The 25,584-nt window shown below is 35.6% G+C and overlaps 1 protein-coding gene across 6 annotated transcripts in view; it reads left to right on the top strand.

Annotated features, from left to right (window-relative positions):
* Positions 1-25,584, top strand: part of LOC148673429 (casein kinase I) — a 73,964-nt gene that overhangs the window by 35,180 nt on the left and 13,200 nt on the right. For all 6 annotated transcript variants that reach the window (XM_088629881.1, XM_088629882.1, XM_088629884.1 and 3 more), the window contains exons 5-9: positions 21,291-21,439; positions 22,002-22,236; positions 23,568-23,653; positions 23,755-23,839; positions 25,159-25,307. In XM_088629881.1, coding sequence (XP_088486007.1) covers positions 21,291-21,439; positions 22,002-22,236; positions 23,568-23,653; positions 23,755-23,839; positions 25,159-25,307 — 704 coding nt within the window. The remainder of the gene's footprint in view (positions 1-21,290; positions 21,440-22,001; positions 22,237-23,567; positions 23,654-23,754; positions 23,840-25,158; positions 25,308-25,584) is intronic.

Raw genomic sequence — 25,584 nt, 5'->3', positions numbered from 1 at the left:
TGTAATGCAATGTACGAGCAAATAAGTACAGGTTGTGCGGCAGATATTTCACTGCAGAATTTTTCCAACGTGATCTGCATGCAGAGTTAACAGGTAAGTTATATTTATTGGCAAAACCGTTTCGAAATTGAGAGCAATATTTCTGTCGGATTAAGAGAGATGAATTCACAAGTCTGCTTCTTACAATCTAATAGGGCCTTTTCACGTCACCGGAAGTTTTTGTTGCCTTGTTGTGAGTCTAATAACATGGTGCGGTGCGTGCCTGGAAATGTCTTCTGTTTTTTCTGTAAATTGGAGGTTTTACAACTTCAAACTGTGTATGTTTTACTTCTATTGTGGTTTGAAATGCACTCATCAATGCCGATTCTTTCTAACTCCGAAATATAAAAATAGCTTTGGAGTTCCCCCTTTAAAATAAGTTTTATTCAAAGGTATATAGAACAGTACTCTGTATCCAGCTTCATACAGTATGTGAGCTTTTATTGTGTTGAGACATATAAATCCAGTCAGTTATGTCATTTACTGACTTCTAATTCTGTTACTAAAGAGTAACTGGAATAACTGGGCTGCTACTTGAGACTGTTCCACAGAGTGAAAACATTTTTTGTTTATAGTGATGTATCTACTAACTCAGTTCTGTCATTAGTTGGGCTTTTCCATATACAGTATGCATAACTTATATGGTTAGGCCATCAGTTGTGCTTTAAGAGATTCAAATTATTTCCATTACATTCACAATTACATGTTAATTAGACACTGTAACAACTGTATTTTGCCTTTCCAAAGGCATTTTCAAACTCGAAAGACCAGTCCCACACTGGCGTTGTAGAGCTCACTGGATTATTGAGAGGCAGCTTGAACAACTGTGTAACTACGAAAAAGTTGTTATGGAAGGAGTTGTTTATGTGCTGCCTGCTGCTGCAGTCCTGTTAAAATTGCAGAAGCCAGTTAATGGCCTCTACTTTGGCACAATCTTATCATAATTATTATACATTGGCCTGAAAGAAGTTGGTAGGTGGTGTGAACAAGTTAATTTATATGACCAAATTACAGTTTTTGATACTTATTTGCCTATTCCAGAGGGCATGCAGTAAGTGCAGAAAGCTTTTAAGTGCTCCGCCAGTCTCTAGTACATCAAATGTACTATACTCCTAATTTAGTGAAAGTAGCCAGAAGACTGAATCTGTTCTGAAGATCTGCATAGTGAACAGATTGCAAACCTGGTTTGATTTAGAAAGACATTTATTTTTTGGGCCGCAAGGTGGTGTGGCAGGTAGCACTGCTGCTTCATAGTTTGAGTCTCGACTAGAATATGAGGCGTTTGCTCCTTGCCATGTCCACATGGATTTTCTCTGAGCTCTCTGGTTTCCTCCCACAGTCCAAAGACATGCTGTTCAGGTTAATTGGCTTCTCTGTATTGCACCTCTGGCTGGACTAAGATGTCATTCAGTTATTTAGTCCTGCCTTGTGACCTGTGCCACCCAGTGAGGCTCTGAATCCAAGTATAAAGCGGGTTCTGAAAATGGATGAATGGAAATCGATTTTTTTATTTTTTCAGTATCATTAGCACCTATTGCTCTTATACTCTTCATGCTGTTCAGATACAGGTCAGATCTATGAATATATGTTTTGAGCAGTAGCTGTGAAATAGAATTTGGTTTTAGTTCAAGATTCTTAAATAGAATTTGAGTTTAGTTAAGTTTTTAATTCAAACAGCCTGTAAATCATTAGGTCTTTGTTATTTTAGATACAGAGACCACATAAATATATTTTCTGTCAGATATTGTTGTTTTTCTGGCACTGTGACTTTCCATGTGCAATAAGAATTCAAGCATACAGTATGTGCATTACTACTTGTGATGCCATATGACACCTCTGTTAGTAGCTACCAGAAGGAGATTTGTGTGGCTGGATGTGGCTTTGTAATGCAGCTTTTAATGGCTTGTTTTAGTAACAGATGTGTATCACTGTAGTGATTATATGCAGTGTTTGCTAGTGTGTTATCAACACACAATCATGTTTAATGAGGGGTTTCTCCAAAGAGAAAATCTGAATCATGCATGGCTGTAAGTAATAAAATAGTGTAGATTAGTGAATAAACCTTTTTAATATTGAAGGAATCTTACATAACCCAGGGCATAGTTTGTAGATTCATTTAATATTTTGGAAATGTTGTTGATTCTAACTCTCTTGTGGTTTTCACTAGTTTGCTTTGGAGTGCATCCAAAATATGAAATGCTGTAGGCTGTCAATGGTGTCTCTGAAGTATTTGCTGTTTTAAAGTCAAATAAATTGCTTATATTTAGTAAAAAACCGCACGTCTGTATACCATGGACCTTTTGTAATCTGGATTTACAAGCCTGACAAAAATAACTTGTAAAGTAAGTTGATGGTGCAAGTGGATTTTTAAAATATAGTATTATACACGAGAACAATTTTTGAGTTGAGTTTTTGGATGATTAAGCTACATTTTCTCTAATTAGAAAGCAGCAAAGCAATAATTATTATTTTAGCTGAAGGCCTACCAAAGGCAAGGTTTTTTAAAATGTTTTGCAGCAGTAAGTTGTTTTTTGTGGTTTAGTGCTTAATGAATGTTTAATTCTGGGCATTCCCATAAAAGGCTGCAGTAATATGACAGAGTTTGTGTAAGAGAGACCTCTCAGATATTTTAATTAAATGTGTTAAGACTGCTGGCAATTGTAATGTAAAATTGCATATTTTTTTATGAATGAAGAGCATATCATTTGTTACTTGCTTTAATTTCACAAAATGCCAGAATAAGCATGGACTCTTCTTTACATGACTTTGAGAACACGTGATAAGGATGCTTCTGGTGTAATACTGTAACTTATTGAGATCATCTTGCCCTGTACTCCAAAACATCACAATTTGGAGAGCGTACGTGTGCAAGTATAACACATACTTTGCTCTGCTCATGCATTGTAGCTGGAGATCAAAGGTGGTTTAAACAAGGGGTGTCAAATAAATGTTATGTAAAGCTTCCTCTAAAGTCTTGACATATCCACTTGTGCATCAAATGTAATGTAAACTGAAAAATGTCCGCATAGGAACTCCGAGCATAGAATGACCCACCAAATCCTGAATGTCATCAAACAAAATGAGTACTTAATGTTCCACATCAACGTGCTGCTAGTGTAAGAAACGTGTTCAGTGGCTTAATTGAGAGTCTTGCATCATTTGAAAGTATCTCATTGCCTTCAAGATATGAATACTAACAATATGATAGTGCCATGTGTGAAAATTCTGAAGGCTGAGATTGTCAGAACTTTCAGTCACCTTTTATATATGCCCTGCAAAACTGTCAGCAAGAGCCTGTCACCTTATGAAGAATGTGATGTATTCATAACAGCTGGGGGGGGAGGCTGTACAAATCAGAACACTCAGAAATTTGACAGTGTTCTGCCCTCTCTGATATGCAGGCAAAAGAAAAATTGAGTGTTAAGAGGACAGTCTGTATCAGGAGGTTGGTAATTTATTTTGAAAAGCTGCATAGATTTTCTACAATGTGGTGTATTGATGTGCAGAGGCTTTGAATAACATTCTCAATGGAAATTATTCCTCGCAAACAAAAGTGACTGAAAATAAAATAGAACAATTTGGAATTGTTTCCCCAATCCATAAAAAATAGCCAGTAATTTAAAATATTTTTTACTCAGATGTTTTGTACATTATACATTACATTACAGAAGGCTAACAAGTGACAAGCACAATAATCAGCTGTTAAAACACTAACACACGTTTTAGTAGAGAAAATAATGATACTTTTAAAAAGAACCTCAACAATATGCTCAATTATCCCTAACAGCAGCAACAGAGGCCACAAATGCTGATCTGTAGCATTTAATTTGGTTTAAGGCAAAAATCAATACTTACTGAAGCAAATGTATTCAAAAGGTCACTATGCACAGCAGTAAAGCATTGTCAAAATCTTAAAATGAAAAATCCTGGATTGAAGGTTGTTGACATCTATATAAGTATTAGCTGATGGAGCATGAATGTAATAATATGAACATGGATTTAAAAAGAGTATGAGCTATAAATAGACTAAGAAAGGAAAGACAAGTCACAGAGCAAACATTATTCAATTGACAGCTGTATTGAATCAGATTAAAAAGTTAACAGTGCAACATAAGAGATAGCCCCTAAACATTTATAGAATAGGAGTTTCTATTTTTATGTACAGTAAATTCTGGAGGTTTTTGCAGCATGCATACGGTGATCTACAGCTGTGATGCTGCTCAAGACAAAGCCCTGTCTCTTACTGAATGAAGCATTTGATTTCTGAATTCGTTTCTGGTAGGGGAAAGCAGAAGTGATCCATTTCAATGTGGTCCAGCAGGAGACTGTGATTGATGGTATCAAAAACTCCAGAAAGGGAAGCCGATGAAGTGATCCGAAGAAAGAAGCCATCAGTATATCATTAACTGCCTTAAAAAGAGTGTCTCTTTGTCTAAACTCAGCCTTTGCACTCATCCATATGTCAAGAGCATAGTGAAGGATGAGTCATTTGACCATATCGTGTTATTTACATATCACAATTTTTTCAATTTTGCAAGTCAGCTGATCTGCAGTTGCTCACCTGTTTTGCCTTGCACTTTGTATTAATGCACAGATATCACGATCCTGGAGTATGAGCCTCCTCCAACTGTTGCAGTTTGCTGATGATGTCTTTCATTCAGGTTGACAAGCTTGCTGCCGTCACCTTAGATACTGTTGCTCATGAAGCGTCAGCAGCTTCAGCTGTCTTGGTCACAGAAGCTCCTGGCAAACGTGCCTCAACACTCACCACCCCCCCCTTTTTACATGACCTTAAACACGCTGGGAGGTTATTTGCTTAATTAAATCATGAGATACATCTGTGTGGAAGCCCTTGCTAATCGAGTATGCTTGGTGTTCCTGACTTACCCAAGCGTTTGTATTTTTTTTATGTCCCCTATTTGTAGGTTATCAAATGTGCTGGATCAAAGACTTAACTCTATTCGACATGTTGAACACTGGTGCCAATTAAGTAGGATAACAGTAATATTGTTTTCTCCATTTAAGGGCCTTTGTGGACTTTTACCATCTATAAAAGTAGAGTGAGTTTGTGCTATAATGTTTTAAGGTGTTATGGCTGTTGATTTAAATGGAAGCATCATACTCATATCATACATATCTCCTAAATATCAGATATTATGATGGATATGGATTTATGTTACACATTTATTTTTTCCTCCGTACTTCAAAAGTTGGGAAGATCACTTCCAAGATTTTGATTGAGCTGAGTCTATGAGAGTTTTCTTCAGTGTGATATGCAGGTTTAATATTGACATTCAGGACCCATTGTGCTGAATTTTATTTTTAAATTATTGAAGATCATTTTAAGATGCCCTGTATTTTTAAAGTATGCAAAATGCAAAAGCTTTATAGTTTTATATACAGAATATGAAGTTATCAAGTGAAAATAAAAATACCTAACACTTGGATGGCCGAAATGTATTTTTACCATCAAGTTAAGTGCATTTTGTTTGTAATGTCCATATTACTCGTTATGTGATAAAAGATGTAGGGGCTCAAGTTTAAAATATTAATTGATTTAAAAGCACTGCAAAGGACTTATTGATCAGATGCATCAAATATTTATTAATGACAATTGATACTGTACAGCAACATTTCTTTCTAAAATATTTATACACAAAATACACAATTACAGCTTACCTTTAATTCAGTCAGGTTTAGAATGATCAGAAAAGCTAATTTTATAGTACAAAAGGATAGGTGCCTGTTCAAGGTTAGTTTTACAATTGTAAAGCTTTTGAAGTGATAACATACTAGTTTACAATATATGTCATGTTTTTATCTTACCAATCATAATATAGCATATCTGTTCTACTTATTTAACTGGTAAACAGCTGAAAGCAATCATTGCAAGTAAACATGCAAAAGAAGTGATTTTGCTGTTGAACATTTGTAATATCAGTAATGACCCTAAATCCATTTCCCATTGGATCACAAAAGAGGAACCTATCTCAGCCTCTGATTTCTGATGAAAGTCACTCTACAAAACAACATGTAGGAGTGACAAAGGACTGAGCAAGGATCATTCATTTAGTGTTCAGTTTTGGTAAGCACCTACAAAAACTATGGTATAGCCTAAAAAAGGGCTAAAAGAAAAGCAACACGAATTCCTGTTCTCTGGATTGTCATCTACAGATCGGTTAAAGGAACTAAATGTCTCCCACATAGAGCAAAGGAGATTAAGTCCAATTCTATAAAATCCTTTCAGGTATGGATAGAGTCAAGCCAGGGGAAAAGTGAAACAAGGACTCGGGATTCACAGTAGGAATGTCAAACAATGAAAAGTGTTGAAATGTATGTTCACAACATTCAAGTTATGTAGAAAACATTTTAAGGCATGGCATCAAGCATTGCTTTTATTATAAAGCTTTAAAGAAGTTGACCAAAATCCGCAACAAAGACTGAAAGAAGATAATCTGTTTTCAATGCCAGTATGATTCTAGAACAGGATTAGACTTCACTCTTCCAGGGCCGGAGTTTTTACAGAACTTATTGTAACGTAGTAACAGAAGTATCATGTAAATTAAAATGCATAAATGGGAAACTATGAAACTAAATAATATTGTTCAGTGTATTTTCAATTAACCAGAATTTGAATTAAAATGATCAATGGTAAGTGATTGCAATGATCTTTTGCTATCATGTGAAATACATCTCAAAGAAAACATTTTCCTACATTACAATTCACTGTTTGTTTCATGGGTACCTAGAATACTATTGCTTTTTTTTCCCCCAAGCAGCTATTTTTTTAAATTAGTTTTTCAGACTTGTTCACTGACAAGTTGTATAAAACTTGTTCGATGACGTGTTAAAATATTGTGGAAGGATGGACAGACATTATTCTAGCTGACTGGACGTGTCGATTTGATTTACCTTGAGCTTGTTATCTGCGTCAGAGAGAGGTCGTTTTGGAAAACATTTAGAGGAGTTTCTAGTTTTATTCAAGGCTGGTCCATCCAACCATCTTAAAACGTCTTCATCCAATTCATGGTCATGAAGGAGCCTGAGCCTATTTCAGCAAGCATTGGGGTACAACCTGGCTGGGACACCAGTCCATCGCAGAGCACACACAGACCCAAGCGTACACACTTACAAGAGGGCCAGTTTTCCCACAAGCTAATTATTCTGTCATCTCTGTGCAGTGGGTGGAAACAGGAGCTCAAGACAGGTCAAAGAGTGAAATGAATTGCTTGTTTGTGCTGCATGATGGGAATGCTTTATGTTCATTGTGTGAAGAAATGTACTTTCCCAATGTATTTGTTGGTTGGGCTCATCCCTGGGACTTTATAGTCACATTACAGAACATTCAGGCTGCAGGTTGTTGTTTTATCATTTCCCCAATGTGATTCCGTTTTTTCAACACAGGGAATTCCATGATGCAGGTCTGCTGCAGTAAAACCAGCTCTTGCTGTCTTGATATGCCTCACTAAATATCAGACTTTAATCTGATTTAATATATGATAGGAGGGATGACCGTAACTGTAAGACAGTGGTTTATTGTTGTGTGATCCATAAATGCTTTAAGAAGGGTTTCCCACAGCTGGAGGTGGAATAATGTTTTTTTCTAATCCACCATAGAATTAAAAAATGGACTCCAGACATCTGAATAACACATTTCTAAGAACAGTGTAAACAGAACCTTAACTGTATAAGGTGAAAAAAACCTAAGCTAGCTACATACATTCATTTTTTTCTAAGGGTGATTAAAGTACTTTAGCAACATATTATTTTATTTTAATACGGCTGTATCTACCTAAGCAAGTGTAATGAACCTCTGTGGTAATGTACTGTAGCCACAATAAAAAAACAAACTTTATTTTTCACTGATTCAGCCTCTGCTTATTCATCATCCTGTGGTGACCGAGTAGAGTCAGATGTATCCTGGGGGTTGCTTCTCCAATTCAGAAGACCACTAATTGCAAATTATCCAATAATTTATTTGCTGCATTAAAAAGGAACTAGGTTGAAATGGTTAAATATTTACATCCTGTATACGTGTATTTCAATGCATCCATTTATTTTCTGACCACTTCATCCAATTTAGGGTTGTGGGGGAGCCGGAGCCTATCGCAGCAAGCAGCGGAGGCAAGGCGTGGTACACCCTGGACGGGACGCCAAAAGATAATTCATATCCTGTGAATATGAATATCCAGGATAATTCACATCCTGGGAATAACTTTTTTTTTTTTTCTCAAATTTTAAAAAGAAGGTTAATAACATTTCTCTGGATTCAATGTATTGTGCTTCACTGAATTAGAGAAAACTGATAGAATACTGGTATGGCATCCTGCATTGCACTGTATAAAACATTGCCATAAAGATGTTAAAATATTAGTTTTAAAATTGACATTTTCGTAAATCTGTTCCTATTAAAATATAATAACTGAAGGTGGACTGTGCTATACATATTTTTCCCCATAATGAGATAGGAGCAACAATCATAACAGATTTGCAAATTGGATAATGTCTTTCTTAAAATATTCTACATATATAATAGCATTGTACACGGCAAAATCTAATTTATCATATGTTTTTAATTGAAGTCCAGGAAACATGAGGGTTACATTTCTTCCCATGACAGTAGTTAGTGTTCTGTAAATCCCACTCTGTCATGATTTACACAGACAAGACACCTCCTGTATTGTGCCAGAACCTTGCATTACTTCTTAAGGAGGATTTTTAACCATTCCTCTAGGTCCTTCATACCTTTTTGTTTCCTTTTGTGAGCAGCCTCCTTGACGTTGGACCAAGAGTGTTCTTGACAGGAATGAGGTCTGGACGACCAGTTGAGAGTGTTTGTGTGTGGCTAATCATTTTGCTGTCTTGCTGGAATGTTCACTTTTTGGCCTGGTATATGTTAAGAGTTCATGACTCATCTTCTCAAGGGCTCCAGAACCCATAAATGCAAACATCTCTAAAGCAGAGTAGACCCCCACCATATATCACAGTGGGATGAGTGTTTTCTTAACAAGCATACACCCTTTATACACCAAACGTAATCGTCATGAACACATCCTATTCTAAAAGTCCAATTTTAATTTCATCTGACCTAAGATATGGTTCTAGTTGTCATTCAGATGCTTGACAAATTCAAGTCTCCTCAACCTGTTAACAAATGCCACATTTATCCAGACAATGTGAACTCAGAATTTTTTGCATTTTGTATTATAAAGATGCCAGTTGTGGTGCTTTTGAATTTATGGTTTCCCCCTGATCTGCCTTTTTTTGTGGGTTCTTATTGGGCAATTTAATGTATTTGTCTTAGGATCGTCAAGATGCTTGCTAATTTGCTAGTTTCCATTTTAGTTTCTTGCTTGACATATTACTGTTTTATTCTCTGTATCCCTGTTTCTTTTTTCATTTTTTAAACTGTTGTGTCCTATGTTGTGGCCTGTTTTAAACTGTCAAGCAGCTATGGAAAGGCTTTTCACAGCTGATCACCATGAAGTTTTCAGGACAAGCCAATCCATATTATGCTTTCCTTAAAATACTTTTGAAAAAGCTTTTGTTGCTCTCTTGTTACTCTGTACTTCACTACATTATATTGTTGCATTTATTTGTTCTATCTTCTTAAGCTATTTAAAAGACCTAAGTAAACAGCAAATTACACAGAACATGTACATGAGCGTTTGCAATAAGCAGAACGTTTTCACCTTCATCTTCCTTTAAATTATCTTTTTGTGGTGTTACTGCAAAACATTGTTAATCATTTCAACAGTTGTCTGTTTTTCAAATTACAGGACCAAGTAGAAAATGGCAATTTATTGTATGGGTGAGGTCGTATATGATTAGAAAAGAGATCTGCAGAAAGTCCTCAATCAGAACATCTAAGAATATCTCGTCAGTTTCTGACATTATAATTTCAGTCTTAGTCTGTATTAAAGTACTCATTAGCTCCAGTGATGTAATGTTTAACTACCCATTTCCCTATTTTTCAGTAAATACTATAGACGTAAGAGATGCTTTGCACTGAATACTGTCTCAGGTTTCATGCTGTAATTTTCCTGGAATTAATGTCCACTCATCTCTTCACAAATACTACTGTTTTTAAAACTGTAAGGTTCAACATGGTTTGTGTGTCACCCAGGATAGTTTGTAGTACTGCTGAGAAAAAGATATTGGGTTTTTACCTCCAACCTGCCAGTAGCACAATTTGAGCCAGCTTTGAAAGTACAAGGACAGGTTTAATGTGCTCAGACTGTCTCGTGCCCGTCATAGTTCTTGCAGATGCATTTTGAACTGTAAATAATTAATGGCGATAGCATTGAAGTAACCCTCTTAACCCCAGGGATGATTAAAGGACAAAACTCAACTAATGTTCTTCAGGTAAATAACCACTTCACCCCTGAAGAAATATGATAGTAGCAGGGAGTGGAACTGAATCTGAATGTCTTAGTTTCTTACCATTGGACAAGCTCGCACTGTGCCACCATTTCACTCAAGGGAAAAGTCAGAAAGTAACAGTGGTGGGACAAATGTCAGAATCTCAGTTTTATAAATACTTAATTTAAAAATAAATCAACACATCAGTATGGCCAGAAATTCAGACTTCTTCAGCAGGGGAAGTTAGAAGTCCAACTGCTTTACAGACCTAGTTAGAAGGTCTGATTATAAAGTTATTCCTGGGATTGTCAGCATAACAGAGGAAATTTAATGTATGCTGACAGACCCACTGGGAGCATGAACAGTGTCCTATATGTTAAACAGTAAAAGTGTGCTAATGGATCCCTGTGGGACACTGAAACCTTAATTTTAGGCAATGTTTGTGTTCTCCATACTGTACACAGAAATCTGATGTGTGACTTTGATTGTTTTACTTAGAGCATTTCATAAAGTTAGGTGACTTATTTAAGCTAGAATACTGTGTAAATTGTGAACTATGGAACAATGAGCTCATCATGCCTTCCAGCATTCCACTGCATTCTTAAGGTGTGCAGTCTGGTGTATACTGTTGATCTTCTTGCCCTCTGGTGTATACTGTTATGCATGGGAACGTTTTACCCCTTGTACCATTTATATCTTATTGTTTCATAGCACCCACTTTGATACTGTTGTTTAAATGGCCCGCTAACTTCATAAGCACTTTGTATATAAAGATAATCAAGCGTGTTCCTTAGTGGTGGAATTTCAGGTGGACCATAAAGCTTAACTGTCATTGTCCTTCATATATTATGCATAATATGTAAAAAGTAATGGTAAAGTAGTAGGTTGTGGGCAACAGCTTTGCATGCAGTAATTTATTTTTTTCTTAGTTTTTCTGCATCTTAATTATGGTTCATTACTCTTTCTGTGGAGTGATTTTTACATTTACTTTGATATGCAGTATGGTTTTCATTTTAACTAACTGGTAATATGGCTTAGACATTTTTACATGCAAAACACTTTCTCCGCTTTGTGTTTTCCTTTAATTTATTAAGTAGGTGTGGAGTAGCTGAGGCATAGTATGTCATTCTGCCTTGAAACAAATTGTGGACTTTAATGAACTGCCTGCAGTACAACAAATGCTGCTGTGATGAAGGTTCCCTTTAAGTGCAGTTGTTGCAGCATAAATGTGTATTTTGTGCAGATTTCTCTGGGACAGGGGTAGCAACTTGCAAAGGCACTACAATTCCACACAGCATTGCAATGTGTTAGTATACCATGTATTGTCTGTTTTTCAAGAGCTGTGCAGTACAACCGCAGGGCTAGGTAATTTATGTAAGCTATCAATTTGAATGTCTAGTTGAATTTGCAGGTTCCAAGTTCATTAGGCCTAAGCTTTGCTGGCCCTTTTTATACCTCATTCCTCAACAAATCTCATGCATTTCTTTTAAGTCTAGTTGATGGTGGAAACATCTCACGGATCAAATAATAATAATCAGCTCCTTCAGATAATTTTAATGTTCTTTTTGCTGGTATACCATTGATTACAAATGTGCTGTGCTAAGATCTCTAAATGTTGGATCAGAGTACACTTAATTTAAATTGAGAAGACAACAGGCATGCCATGATGACAAAGTGATGGGAGACCTACAGTTAGGGCTGGGCGATATGGCCAAAAACATTATTACGATAAAAATTTTCATATCAGTCGATATCGATAATTCTCACGATAAATGTCAAATCATTATTTCTTTCAAGTTTAAAGGCAAATTTTTTCTCCTGAGTGAAAGTTGAAGAAACCAGACAGTTAATTGGTAAATTAAACAACTCTTTATTTTAAGAACACAACAAACACTTGCCAAACAGCAGAAACATTAAACAAATCTGAGGTAGAGAGTATGTCTTTTTTATGTCAAAATATGCATGAGTAAAATTTACAAAATAAATATCTTAATAGAAAAATTAAATACTGCAGTGTGATAAAACACACATAGAAGATGGCTAAGACAGACTACAATGTTTAAAGTGCTCTGTTTTATGTCTGATCGTTAAAAGCCAAAATATCTCCAAATTACCGAAGTTGAATGACCTTTTCTGTAGACGATGTCATCGTCCTTCGAGCTGGTCGTTGGCAGCACTACATTTGCTTCAGTGTCGCTCATTTCTCCACTCTAACTACAGTCCTGTCAGCCACCACCGTGTGGGTAAACAGCACCACGTTAGCTGCCCAGTCTGCAACACGCGTGCGTGCACTCGCGCAGTATTTTGTGCGCATGCAGCATAAACATATATATCGAACATTTATCGAACTTTTGTTAAAATTATATCGAGGAAAATTATATCGCGATAATTATCGTTATCGAATTATCGCCCAGCACTACCTACAGTATAAGGAAAACCAGGTTTCTGCTGGTGTGGATAGACCACTGGGTAACACACTCCCTCACCATATTTCAAGAACAACCAATGCCCTGGTGTAGCAATTGGAGACACTATAGGATGACCATCCTTTGGGATGTATAGTGCTATTTGAATGCAATTAATATGATTTGTTTTAGAAATGCTAGCAGAATGATTATCTGGAACTTCCACAAGCATTTAACTCAGTTCAAGCATTTGTGGTTATACGCTCTAGAATTTTTAAAAAAAGGAAGTCGAATTATCATCACTACAGCTTGCCTTAGGTTATTTTCTATTTCAACTAGGCCTAATATGTGACATGTCTGAAATAATACCCAGATAAAAGCATTAAGAGTATGTATAGGAAGAAAGTGTGCTTGGTCCAGCTCTGGGAAATGAATTCAGATGAGAAGAAAGAAAATATTGGTGTTTACAGTATTTGTTCCTGTGTAAACATTAGACAGCTGCTAAATGCACCCGCTCTAAATTAGGTTGGTCTTGGCAGCATTGGTTTTTGACTTCCTTTCTTTGCTCTGATTGGCTTGGTTGTAAGATCATTTCAGTTTATTATTAGTTTGAAAAGTGTAATTGAAGTTAAGCTGTGTAAGACAATATGGAATATGTTTTTCTCTGATGTGATTTCTGGTAAAATATTTTGAGTTGATTGAAATTATTTGAGCATTGTTCTGCAAAGCAGCTCAAGTATACTGTAGCAAGCAGCTCATTTACATCCTCACACATCTAAAGGAAACCAAATTCATGTTTCTGCAGCCTTACCACCCACACTGTTCAAGCCTGTTTGGTTTTTGAGCTGGACTTGATTTCCTCTTCTTTGTTCTCAGCCTGCAGTGACTAGAAACATCCCCGTTTTCATATTTCAGAATCTTCTGAGTGCAAGAAAGGTCTACATGACGGTAAAGAAAACAAACATCCAGGCTTCAAGCAACTCCTCAAAACTTTGTCATTTAAGAAAAGCAATGTTTCCTTGACGTTTTTCTATACAGTGGCACAGACAATGCACTGTAAATGATTTCTGATAGTGAATGGCAATTACAGTACGTGTCCTTTGGTAATCCTGAAGGAAAGCATTGCATGAATTGCGACATTTGTAATTGCTCTAATACAAGAGCAATGGGAAATCAATCTATGTATGTATAAAGCACAGTGGTTTCTTTCAAAATTATATTTCCAAAGACGACGTATAAATAAGCTCTGAACTGAAAAATGCCATCTTCACCGACTCATAGTAATTATCATAAAATTAAATGCAGGGAAAACCAGCTGTGAAATGTCTAGGGTGGATAACAATGTTTTATTTTTGTTACAGATATATACAGTATGGGGGATAATGAAATATAATATCTGGCAGGATCATCAGTAGTTAAAATAAGTGATAATTGTTAAGGATATGCCTAGAATATACCTGTGTAGTTGGTATAGTTAGTCGCAGCTGTGATGGAAGGAATGACCTGGAGACAAACTGGGATAAACAAATACAGTATGTATTAACAATAACACAAACTACAGAACACACAACATATAACATACAAGTTAGCTTATTTACAAACTAGCTGTTTAGAGGCCTACATCCTGACCAACCAGAAAAACCCAGACTGCTAACACAGTACTTGGAAATATTGTATAATACCTAACAGACCCACAGAAGAGTTAAACCTGTATCCTTAATAAAAATGAATACAACTAAGAGCTGAATCTCTCTTCCTAAAATCTGGGTGCTCCAAAGCATCTGGAAATGAATCCCTTATTCCATAATTGTACCCACTAGCTAGGAGAGAATGTTTTTAACATTATAAACAAAATTAAGAGTTTCATAAAAATAAGATAATGGCAAGCTCACTTAAAAAGGGTTCAAGTACTTAACTAAAATCTAGTCTTTAAGGCCGACTCGATCCAGCTCCTCTCGACTGGCATGTTTCTTCTCCCTGTCCATTTTTTCTTCTCTCTTCTTCTCCTTTCTCCGGGCCCCCTCCTCCTCAGCCTTTTATCTGTGTTAATACCATAAAGAACATTACTCATAAGAAATGGAATAATGTATATAATCTATTGATCAGTGTTGCTCTTCATCATCATATAAATATGGCCCATTTTACATTTTGTGACAGTACTTTCAAGTACTGTTGGAGCACTGTTGGATCAGCTTTTAAGTTTTGCCACATGACTTTGGTTAAAACAGGTTTTAATTGAGCTCCTTTTGTAAATATATACCTCTTAAAATACACACTGTATTCTGTTTTTTTTCCATTCATTTAAGTTCTTTGCATGTGCAATCAGTAAATTCCAAATGATCCCCCCAAGCTACAATAATACTTGAAGTTGAGAGGCATGAAACCACAAGGAAGGAAGGAAGTATATATAATTTTGAAAAAAGCCAGTTTAACCCTGTTTGAACATCTGTTTTGTGTGCATATGCTCACCATATGTACTGTTTTATGTATCAAAGGTATTCTCTATCCCTTTGTCATCTATTTTGTCACAGGAATTTTGTTTATAAATGTATATCCCTGTGCACTGTACAGTTAACAGATTCACAGGGCTTTTGTGAGTTTTGGCGTTCTGTACTATTCAGGCTATTAAGAGGATATCATGGTATGGGCAACACCGAGTTCAGAGTTTTATTATATACCTCTATCTCTTGTTACTAGTTGGTATAGTCTTCATACTAAACATGATGGTGTGCTTTCGTGAAAAAAGGCAAACAATTTTACATGGACAAACCACAAATACTTATCTGAGTTGTGAAATAATATTTTTAGATGAGGTATGTGTGAGTATGTACACACAGACTGGTATTTCAGAAAATGTCCAAAGAAATGCTTAAAATGAGTCAAACACTGTGGAATGCAGCATGGTGGAATTCAATTTCTACATGCAAAGAGAATTATCGGCTGCAATTTCATCACTGGCAGGGCAAACATTTAAAATGAGCAGCACCACCTCCGTTGATGAGACTATCTGCTGCACTGGGGGAATGGTCAGGGAAGAAAGGTGTAGTTAAGTTACTGTTGTTGCAACATAATTATGGGTTTGTGCATCCTCCATGGGTATTTAGAATATCCCCAAATGTGCACCCACTGGGAACTGAACTAATAGATGTTCACAATTCCAAACTGATCACCATTCACCTACTGTCCTTTTGCATTGCTGAGGAGAAATGTCTAAAATTGTAAATAACTATTACACACTCCCATCAACGGGCTTGAATAAAAAAAGCAGTATGATCTATGCTATAAAATAAACTTGCTTGCCAGTTTCGCTGTTCTAGTGATTTACAGTGCAGCAATTTGGAAGCTGCAAATTGTAGATCTAGGACAGTTGAGCAAATGCTGGAGGGTTTCAGAAACATACAAAATCACTTACTCATAAAGAGAACTGTAGGCTATTTTCATTGTAAAACCACAGGATGTACAAGTGGGTGAGAATAACCTATTGTTTGTTAAAGGAACTCCCAGAAGGTCATTGATGATGTCTTGAAACATTTTTCCTTTTTGTTTTTCCTTAAGCTTATTTAATATCCAACACAATAGTTGAAGTGATGGCATTTATGCTACGTGTGTTTTGATAGTCTTGTTTTTAACATCCAAGCTTTTATTTAATGATGTTAGACAGTCAAGAAAAAAACATGCAAAGGGCCAGTTGCTTTGCAGGTCGTCTTAAACCTTCTGTAGTACATAATTTGGGTAAAATGTCTTTAAAAAAGAACAGATTATACAACTTCAGGTGCAGTACTTGATCTAGTCAATCATTTTTCATAGCTGTATGTTCCCAAAATAAAACTAGTGACTGGATGCAACTCCTACAGTATATTGAAGTGGTACTCACTCAAATAAACAAAAATTGACCTTGAACAGAGAGGCACTACAGGAGTACACTGTATTTAAACAAAATGGAAACCACCTGGCATTGTCCTCTGAGCAAATGTATGCTATTGATTTATGATTGCAGAGGCAGTGCAAATGTTGAGGGCAAACTAGCAGACTGTTAAAATAATAGTTTAGAAATTAGTTTTAAAATAATCGCTAACAGATCAAATTAAAATCGAGAATATGTGGTGCCTTTCAGGTTTCAGTTTTGTAAGCCATACAGTATGCATACAGCATGCTTACCCTTGCTGTAACAGGAAATTGTGTCATTGTCTAGACAAACAGTCCTGCTCATTGTTAGCAGCTTTAGTTTCCATAGAAGTGGGATTACACAGAAGTTCAGATTAAAAACAATTAGCTTTAAACTGCGTTCATACAAAGGCAGATTTAATGTTGCATTATGAGCTCTAACTTTCAAAATGTTGCATTTCTTCAGGGGACTATGGAAAAAATTGACTTAAGCTAAGTAAGAAAGTGATCTAAAAATAATACATTGATTTTTCCAATACCTGCAAGGAAATATTGTACTGAACTACATATTAATCTTAATTATAAGGTCAAGGTTCCTGCCCTCGTGTCCATTGAAATGCATTTTGGACTTTGATATTTCCACAGTTCAACTCTGACCAATGATAGGCTCGCCCTAGTCACTCAGCAAAAAGCATGCTGTTCGCTACTCTGTACGCTAATATAGTGTATAGAAATGTCTTATTTAATGCCAAGTAAAGTAATTCTATAGGCAATGCAACGGCAGTATAGCAGAACTTAAGTGTGGCTACACACCTTTACCCTTCATCTAAAAGTATTTTATATTGCTCTGTCATTTTGTTGCTAGATTTAACCATATGATAAAAATGCTGTGCGATTGTAAAATACATCTATTATGAATTGCTGTGATATCTTCCGTGTTAAAAAAAAATATCCATTGTAAAAGCTTACGGAGTCGAGCTTTATATTGTAATTAGTGTGGCGGCTTTAATATATATGATATATAATATATGATATACTGTAAGCATTCTTCCATAGTCCTCTGGATACAGATTTTTAAAATTTGCTGTGATGTTTTTTTCGGGGGGGGGGATACAGTTGTCTAACATTTTCTTAGAAATAGTAAGAAGTTGCTTATTGGATTTTGAGAACATAACTAAATATTCAGTAACCAGATTTGCTGACATCTGGCAGGCATGTAAACTCTGTTCACCGAGTTTTATATTTCAACAGATGACATCCCCTGTTGGAGTCTTGGAGTGATAATCAATGCAAATGTAAAAGTTGCCACATGCAGACTGTCTAGAGGACTACTTTTTTTTTGTTTGTATGTACAGCCATCTTAAAAGTTATGAAAGATGTTTTTTTTCTTTTAATTGATTGTATCTGTTGTGTGGGCTATAGTCCTTGATGACTAATGCTCAAAGGAATAGAAGTCCTGTAGAGCCATTAGGTTCTAAGAAAATTGATATTCCACTTATTGGGTTAAATGTTGTGCTATGTATATATAGTATACGTTACATATAATAATATATAAATATAAATGTATATATATAAATATATTTATATAAATATATAATGATTTCATTAAATATAACATGTACTTAAATTTGCAATTTGGGTGAAGGAGAAATGTATGTAGGTGTATTCTTGAAAAACCAGCATGTTCACCCTCTAAGATTCCAACCTAAAATTACTAAGTGTGAAGAAGCAAATTGGATTTTGAAGATGGAAGTTTATGGTAGAATCTTAGTCCTTAATGCAGTAGTCAACTGATAAAGACTGAAGCTAATCATAAGTTGAGTATAATCTGTTTATATTAATGTATATATGTATATGTAAAATTTATGGATATACAGTGCATTGCAAAAGTATTCAGACCTTTGTACATTTTCTACATTCTATGGCTTTCAAGCTTGCAGTCAAGACACTTTGAAGCACCAATTAATAGTTTTTGCATACTAAACCTACACCACATATTAAAGCAAGAAACAAAGTAAATAGTAACACAAAATTAAAATGGAGAAGTCATAAGTCATAATAAGTCTGAAAAACCCCTCTCTCTTTCAGGATCTTCAGTGACATAGTGAATGTCAAGCAGAGACTCAACCGTAAAAGACTAAGGATCTTTCATGACTCGGGAATAAATCTGTAGAAAAACTCAGTCCAAGAAAAGGGTATAAAAATCCCAAAACATTGAATATTCATTGAGAATGGTGAATTCGTTCATTAAGAAGTGGAAGGCTCCTAGATATTCCTAGATCGATAAGTCTAAATTGAGTAGCCATGCAAGGAGGAAACTGGTTGCGACTGAGAGGCCAATGCTGACGTTGAAAGAGTCTTGTAATATACTTATGTGCAAATGTAAATAAGTAAATGTGCTTATCCTTTGAAGTCTTCATTTTGTGAATTCAAAATATAATATGAACTTATGTATTTGCATCATTTTGTTATTTCACAAAATAGAATACTATAGAAAGAATTTTAATACCTTTCTATTCAGTATACAATTTTAATCTGTTATCCGTGAGCTTTTGTCTTAGGGCGCATGACCTTCTTTTGCTGGATACAATGATGATTATAGCTCGTTTTGGTTTCAGTGTCATATGTTGGTCTACCTATAGTTGATAGGTTAAAAAAGTGATGAAGTCTTTTTAGAAAAAGTCTTTCAACCACATTGTGAAAGTTCCTGCACAGGTTCTTAATGTACTGACTATTTTTGTTTATTCAATCTTCTTAAAGATTTCATGACTGGTCTTGTTTGACTTGTTCACAAGACCAGGAAGTCAAGAAAACTATACATTTTTACAATAGCCTCACACACAATTCGCAACAGGAAAGCTGCCAGATTCTGTAATTTCTTTAGGAATTCTCACTGGGCAGGAACAGAGATTTCTCTCTCTTGTTTGGTCATCCCCTTTCTGCCCTGACATAATTGCCTGGAAGACTGCTACTCTATATGGCAAACAGAAAAGTTTTCTCAGGTACTGAAAGGTAATTACAGGGCTGGCTTTGCAGCCTTCCAGCAGCAGTGTTCCCTAGGCACCTGCGGGATGAGTTGCCTGCCATTTCTGTTTTTAATTTGCAATATCAGGACTGCAGGATTTTAAAGATGCTACCAGAATGTAAATGAACACATTGGCTCCCATTTGATATTCAATGAGATGTGACTTCAAGAAGCTCTGAAACAGTCCAGTGCACCTCAGAAACAGTAACAAGGACACTAATGGCATATTGAAACAGGCTTCTGTAAAATAAATTGCTTTTGGTTTGTTTCTGTTCTTTTTATGTTTAAGAGTGTAAAATTTACAGTCCCAGAGGGGTGCACTTCGTAATGGTTTATTTTATAATGCCATTTAATATTAAATATTTATAATATTTTATTACTAAGGAGGGTAAGAATTTCATTACATCTCAGTGATCTTTTGTGGGATTTTATTTAAACCCCATTTTAATGCCTGCTTGTAGTGCCTTTGTGGGAATATTTTCCAGTTGGAAAGCACATATTGCAGCACTTTAGGAACATGACCGTGACTGAAAAATAAACATGCAGGCTAAATTTTGGGATTCCTGCATCAGATACTGGCTATTCTGAGTTGTGCGGCTGTATGAAGTTTATGGTTTATGATGATCTCAGTGATTCTGCAGCTGTAGTGTTGTTATATTGAAGTAATTTAACATTTGTTTCAAGTCGGGTATTTTTTGAGGATTAGATGACCATAGATACGTTACGGTCAGTAGTGCTGCTGGACTGTGGTAATGATGGATGCATGAACCTAGAATTTTGTAGTAACTTCATGTTGCAATTTTTCTCCAACTAGAACATTCCTAGCATCTTCCTTCTCTATGTTAATGTTATAGCCTGTGTACTCACAAGCCTAAGTTTCCATTTTTGTTGCCATTTTATACTTACGAAATGAAGGGTCGCAGTAAAAGTTAACACATAACGTTTTCTTCAGGCATGTCATTACCTTTCAAAATTCTTACAATGCTCAGCATGTTGAAATATTAGCATTGCAGAATCAAAATATAAATGAAATGCATGTTTCATTAATCTTTCCCTCTTTTGACAGGACGTTATTGTAGTGAGAGCATGCATTTTATTTTTTTCTGGTGCTGAGATGAAGTGATGAGCTTGGCTCCTCTGTTCTTCACCTGTATCCGTCCATCTGTCCATCTGATTTTCCAGTTCAGGGCTGCAGGGGAGTTGTGGTCTGTCCCATCACACAATCACTATGTCTTTGGACTTTGGAAGGAAACCAGAGTACCCCACGCATGCATGGGGAGAGCATACAAACTGCATATAGCACCCCAGGTCCAGAATTCAACCAGGGCTTTAGCACTGCGAGGCAGCAATGCTAATGACTGTGCCTCCCCTGTTCTCCCCATTTTGGAAAAAAAAAAGCAAAAATAAAAGAAAATCCTACTGGTGTGATTTACGTAGTTGGTTTTAGATGCCTGATACCTAGGAAGTACAAAAATGCTTTATATCCTGAAAGTTGTCTTTTTCATTAAATGACACTGTTTGGACGGCATCATTTATTGAACACCTTAATGCATTTTATCCTCTTTTCTTCACAGATGGGATACCTCAGGTTTATTATTTTGGGCCATGTGGGAAATACAATGCAATGGTGCTGGAGTTGCTGGGACCCAGTCTGGAGGATCTTTTTGATCTCTGTGACAGGACATTTTCGCTAAAAACTGTTCTCATGATAGCGATACAGCTTGTAAGTACTTTGCTTTTAATGTATTGTACATATTCACCTTATATTCTAAGCTGTGGCAGCAGCAATGGATAACAAGAAACCAAACTGTATGTATTTTTAGGTTTCCACTACAGATTTATTTAGATTCCTTGTGAGAGGTGAGGGGTATCAACATCTACACGAGCAGAATTACAAGGATAAAATGGCAAACAAAGTGAAGGATAATTTGGGTAGCACTATAGAGTGTTAATTAGGGCTTTGGACTATGGTCTGTAGATTAATGTACTTCGCTGAAAGTTGCTCCAGTGTATACATGGGAAACTTTCAGGGTCCTTTACTATAAATTGGAATTTGTCAGTTGACCTAGTGTGGTTGAATAAAGAACTAAAAATAAAAAAAGCTACTGAGCCCGAGTAAAGGCATAGTACTTGTTCATATATAAACGAATGTTAAAGAAACTATAAAAAAATGATGTTTTTGTATGACAGTTTTTGCATGTTGTTTACTAATCCATCTTTTTAAATCAGAAGTATCTTATAGACGCTGATAAACACTGACCCTCTTTTCCTTCTTCCTTCAACAGATCACAAGAATGGAGTATGTACACTCAAAGAACTTGATATACAGAGATGTTAAACCAGAGAACTTCTTAATAGGAAGGCCGGGTAGCAAAAACCAGCACATCATTCACATCATAGATTTTGGCCTTGCAAAAGAATACATAGATCCGGAGACTAAGAAGCACATCCCTTACAGAGAACACAAGAGCCTTACAGGAACAGCACGATACATGAGTATAAATACACACCTAGGAAAAGGTAGGGATACAGCATAATGCATTCTGCATTTTTATTCATGTTTTTTTTTTTACTGTCCCTAAAAATTCTCTTAGTGACAGATGCCTCACAAGAATGTGATGTGTACAATTTGGGGAAAAAAATGGCAAATAAAACAAATCATTGATGAAAGTAAAAAAGTATCAAGAGAGGTGGTATTTATATAACATAAGAATGAATATGGACATTATAAATAATAAATCTGCTCCTGCAGCATTTTGGCCTGGGTTTCTTAGTCTACAATGCACAGCCAGCATAAAAAAAATGAAAACTATATGCATATCCTTTTAAACATACTACATTTTATTTGTGCTTGTTACATGCTAGGAATTACTTTTCCATGTATATCAATGCTAGGAATTAGAATTCATAGACTAAAATAAACATTTTATTTCTGCTTTTAATTGACATTAGGCAGCTTCCGAGAATATGCATAAAGAAGAATATAAACTCTTTTAAATATCATAAAGCTGCTGTTTTTATATCTAGTTACATAATTTGCTTTCAGCTAAGATCGTGTTCGTGCCTTTTTGGTACAATGCAAAATACTAGTCAGAGATGCTGTGGCAGGATTAGAAGGAGATTATTCAATAATGTGTGAAGAGCTGGTGGAGCATGGCTTAGCAGCAGCTTTCTTGCAACATTAAAACACCATGGAAAACTCAATTGAAAAGGTTGTTTCTTTCAGAGTCTGTATTTAATATACAAACCATTTTAAGTAGGCAAAACAGAACAATGATTTTGTTAGTGTCGTGTCTAAGACTTCTATAATAAAAGTACATAAATCTTTGCCTCAAGTGGAGGTTTTTTAAAGAATGCTGAAAATATGTTCTTGAAAGCATTATTTACTCGAACCATTTAACAACACTTATGTTGGGAGTTTTTCTTTGGATTTCCAGTTTCTAAGATCAAAGCATCTGGTTTAATGTGTGCCGCGTTGTGAATAGTTTCTGGCTAGTGGTTCACTGAAATTCAAAACAAGCCTAACACAGCCAGGAATGTAATGCATTGCAATACTGCAGTGTTACACTTGCAGTGGCACAACTCTGTATTTGGTCTGGCAGTGCTCTTAGAAGAAGGGTGGAGATGCTGAGAAATACTGTGGAGACTGTTGCAGCTCACGTCAAGGAGAATTAAAAGTGAAAGTACTTAATTCTGTAAGATTAGTGTTGAGGTATATTTATTCTTAGATATTTTTTCCACTAGCAAGATACTTAGCTCATTTCCAGTTACTTGTAGTTTTGCACTCAAAATAATGCTTTCCATATTTGCTGAAGAAGACCTCCTCCTTGAATTGATATCCTCTCTTTCAGAACAAAGTAGAAGAGATGACCTGGAAGCCTTAGGTCACATGTTTATGTATTTTCTCAGAGGCAGCCTTCCTTGGCAAGGCTTAAAGGTAAGTAGATTTGAGTGGTAATGCATTATCAAAAATAAGTAATTTTCAACATTGTGATTGAGTATTTTTCAAAACGGTTTTTCTTTAATTTTTCATGGTAGGCAGACACTTTAAAAGAAAGGTATCAGAAAATCGGTGACACAAAAAGGGCAACGCCAATAGAAGTCCTGTGTGAAAGTTTTCCAGGTAGGTTTCTATTAGTTTTAAGATTTAATTAAGCTAGTATCGTTAAGTGGAGTATTGTCAAGTGTTCCCTAAGAAAGGCCCTTCAGTTTTATACAAATATAAGGTAAATGTCTACTGACCTTTAAATAACAGCAGTTGTATCTGCAGTTATACTCGGGTAACTTCCTCTTTGGTTGGTCTTCTTTGCATGCTCATCAGCTTTACCAGGTGAAGGAAACATTCTGCTTGTAGTGTGAATGAATATGTTAACAGCAATAAGGACTATAGTGCAATGGTGGGGAAAAACTGCTGGGGGTTAGAGAACAGCAATAACACACTTTATTGTCCTGAACCTGCTGCTTAATCTTATGAAAGTTAGATGTTGTGTGGAGTATAATTTCAATTACAAAAAGGAATAAACATTAAACTTAAATATTCCAAAGAAATGTATTGCATACCTATTTGTAAAATATAGCAAAGGAAAGCATTATTTATTATTAAAACACCAATACAGTTCATATATGTATGCTAAAGTAAGAATATGAAAATTTATTAAACCAATATTTATATTGCTGGTTACACCAACTGTAACTTAAATAAGCATTATACTGTATATTGCATGAATGGATTTATGACCTTCCACTGCATATCCACTGAAATTTCTAATTTTAAAAGATTTTTTATTTTACAATAAAGCCTTAAATCCATTTCTGTAAATTGAAAAAACAAAACAACATTTTTCCTGTGTACCATGTTGTCATATATCATTGCCCTAAGTGAATTCATAGAGATTTTATGGTGCAAATATCCTGACACCCATTTGGGAAAAAGTCAGTCTGTTCCACTACAATTAGAGATCCACCATACGGCATGTTTGAAGGCTGATGCGGGCGTGCTTATTGTTAATTTGTCAAACTGACAGTCTGTCTTCATACGCGTTTTTTAAAACTAACAATTAGTATGCAAAATACATGCTAAACAGCAAGGTAGGATACAGTATGATATTAATTCAGTATAGTCCCTTCGTGACCTTTTAAGCTTTTCTTCGTCTCAGAGCTCAAACATTATAGCACTATCAAGAGTTTTTAAATTCCAGCACACATGATAGTGTTCATAAGATTGGAACAAAACACACTAATGTTATGGGTAGTCTCTGGTAATATTGTTTCATATTCCTGTGTAAAACTGTTTGACAAACATTAATGGCAATAATTCCTGTTTTGGAAATCTCAATTAGAATTTGTATAAGGTATTCAGTTTTTTAGAGCTTGCTTGGGTTTTTATATCCATTTGATTAAGGATGGTTTTGTACTAATGAGATTTGAAATTCCTGTTATCAGAGGAGATGGCGACCTACCTACGATATGTGAGGAGGCTGGACTTCTTTGAAAAACCTGATTATGACTATTTGCGGAAGCTCTTCACAGACCTGTTTGATCGGAAAGGTTTTATGTTCGATTACGAGTATGACTGGGTTGGGAAACAGCTTGTAAGTATTGTGGATTAATTCATTATTTTGAACAATATTTCAATATTTTGAAGGTATTTCATAATGTGAATATCCTGTGTACTATGGGGCACTAGTCACCCAGCTGTGCAGTGAAGACCCATTAAAGTACCATTATTACTTGTTTAAATCTGATTAGGACTGGTATTTTTGCCTCATAAAACATTGTGTTTTCATGGATATTTTTAAAAAATGTCTTTTGTCAGTTAAGTTTATTTTACTATTCTACAGGTTTTGTGAATAATTGTTTAAGTATGAA

Source organism: Lepisosteus platostomus, chromosome 4 (assembly GCF_059453375.1).
Source record: "Lepisosteus platostomus isolate fLepPlt1 chromosome 4, fLepPlt1.hap1, whole genome shotgun sequence".
In the NCBI taxonomy this organism is placed as follows: Eukaryota; Metazoa; Chordata; class Actinopteri; order Semionotiformes; family Lepisosteidae; genus Lepisosteus; species Lepisosteus platostomus.
The sequence above is the reverse complement of the archived record's forward strand: the minus strand, read 5'-3'. Positions and strand labels throughout refer to the sequence as shown.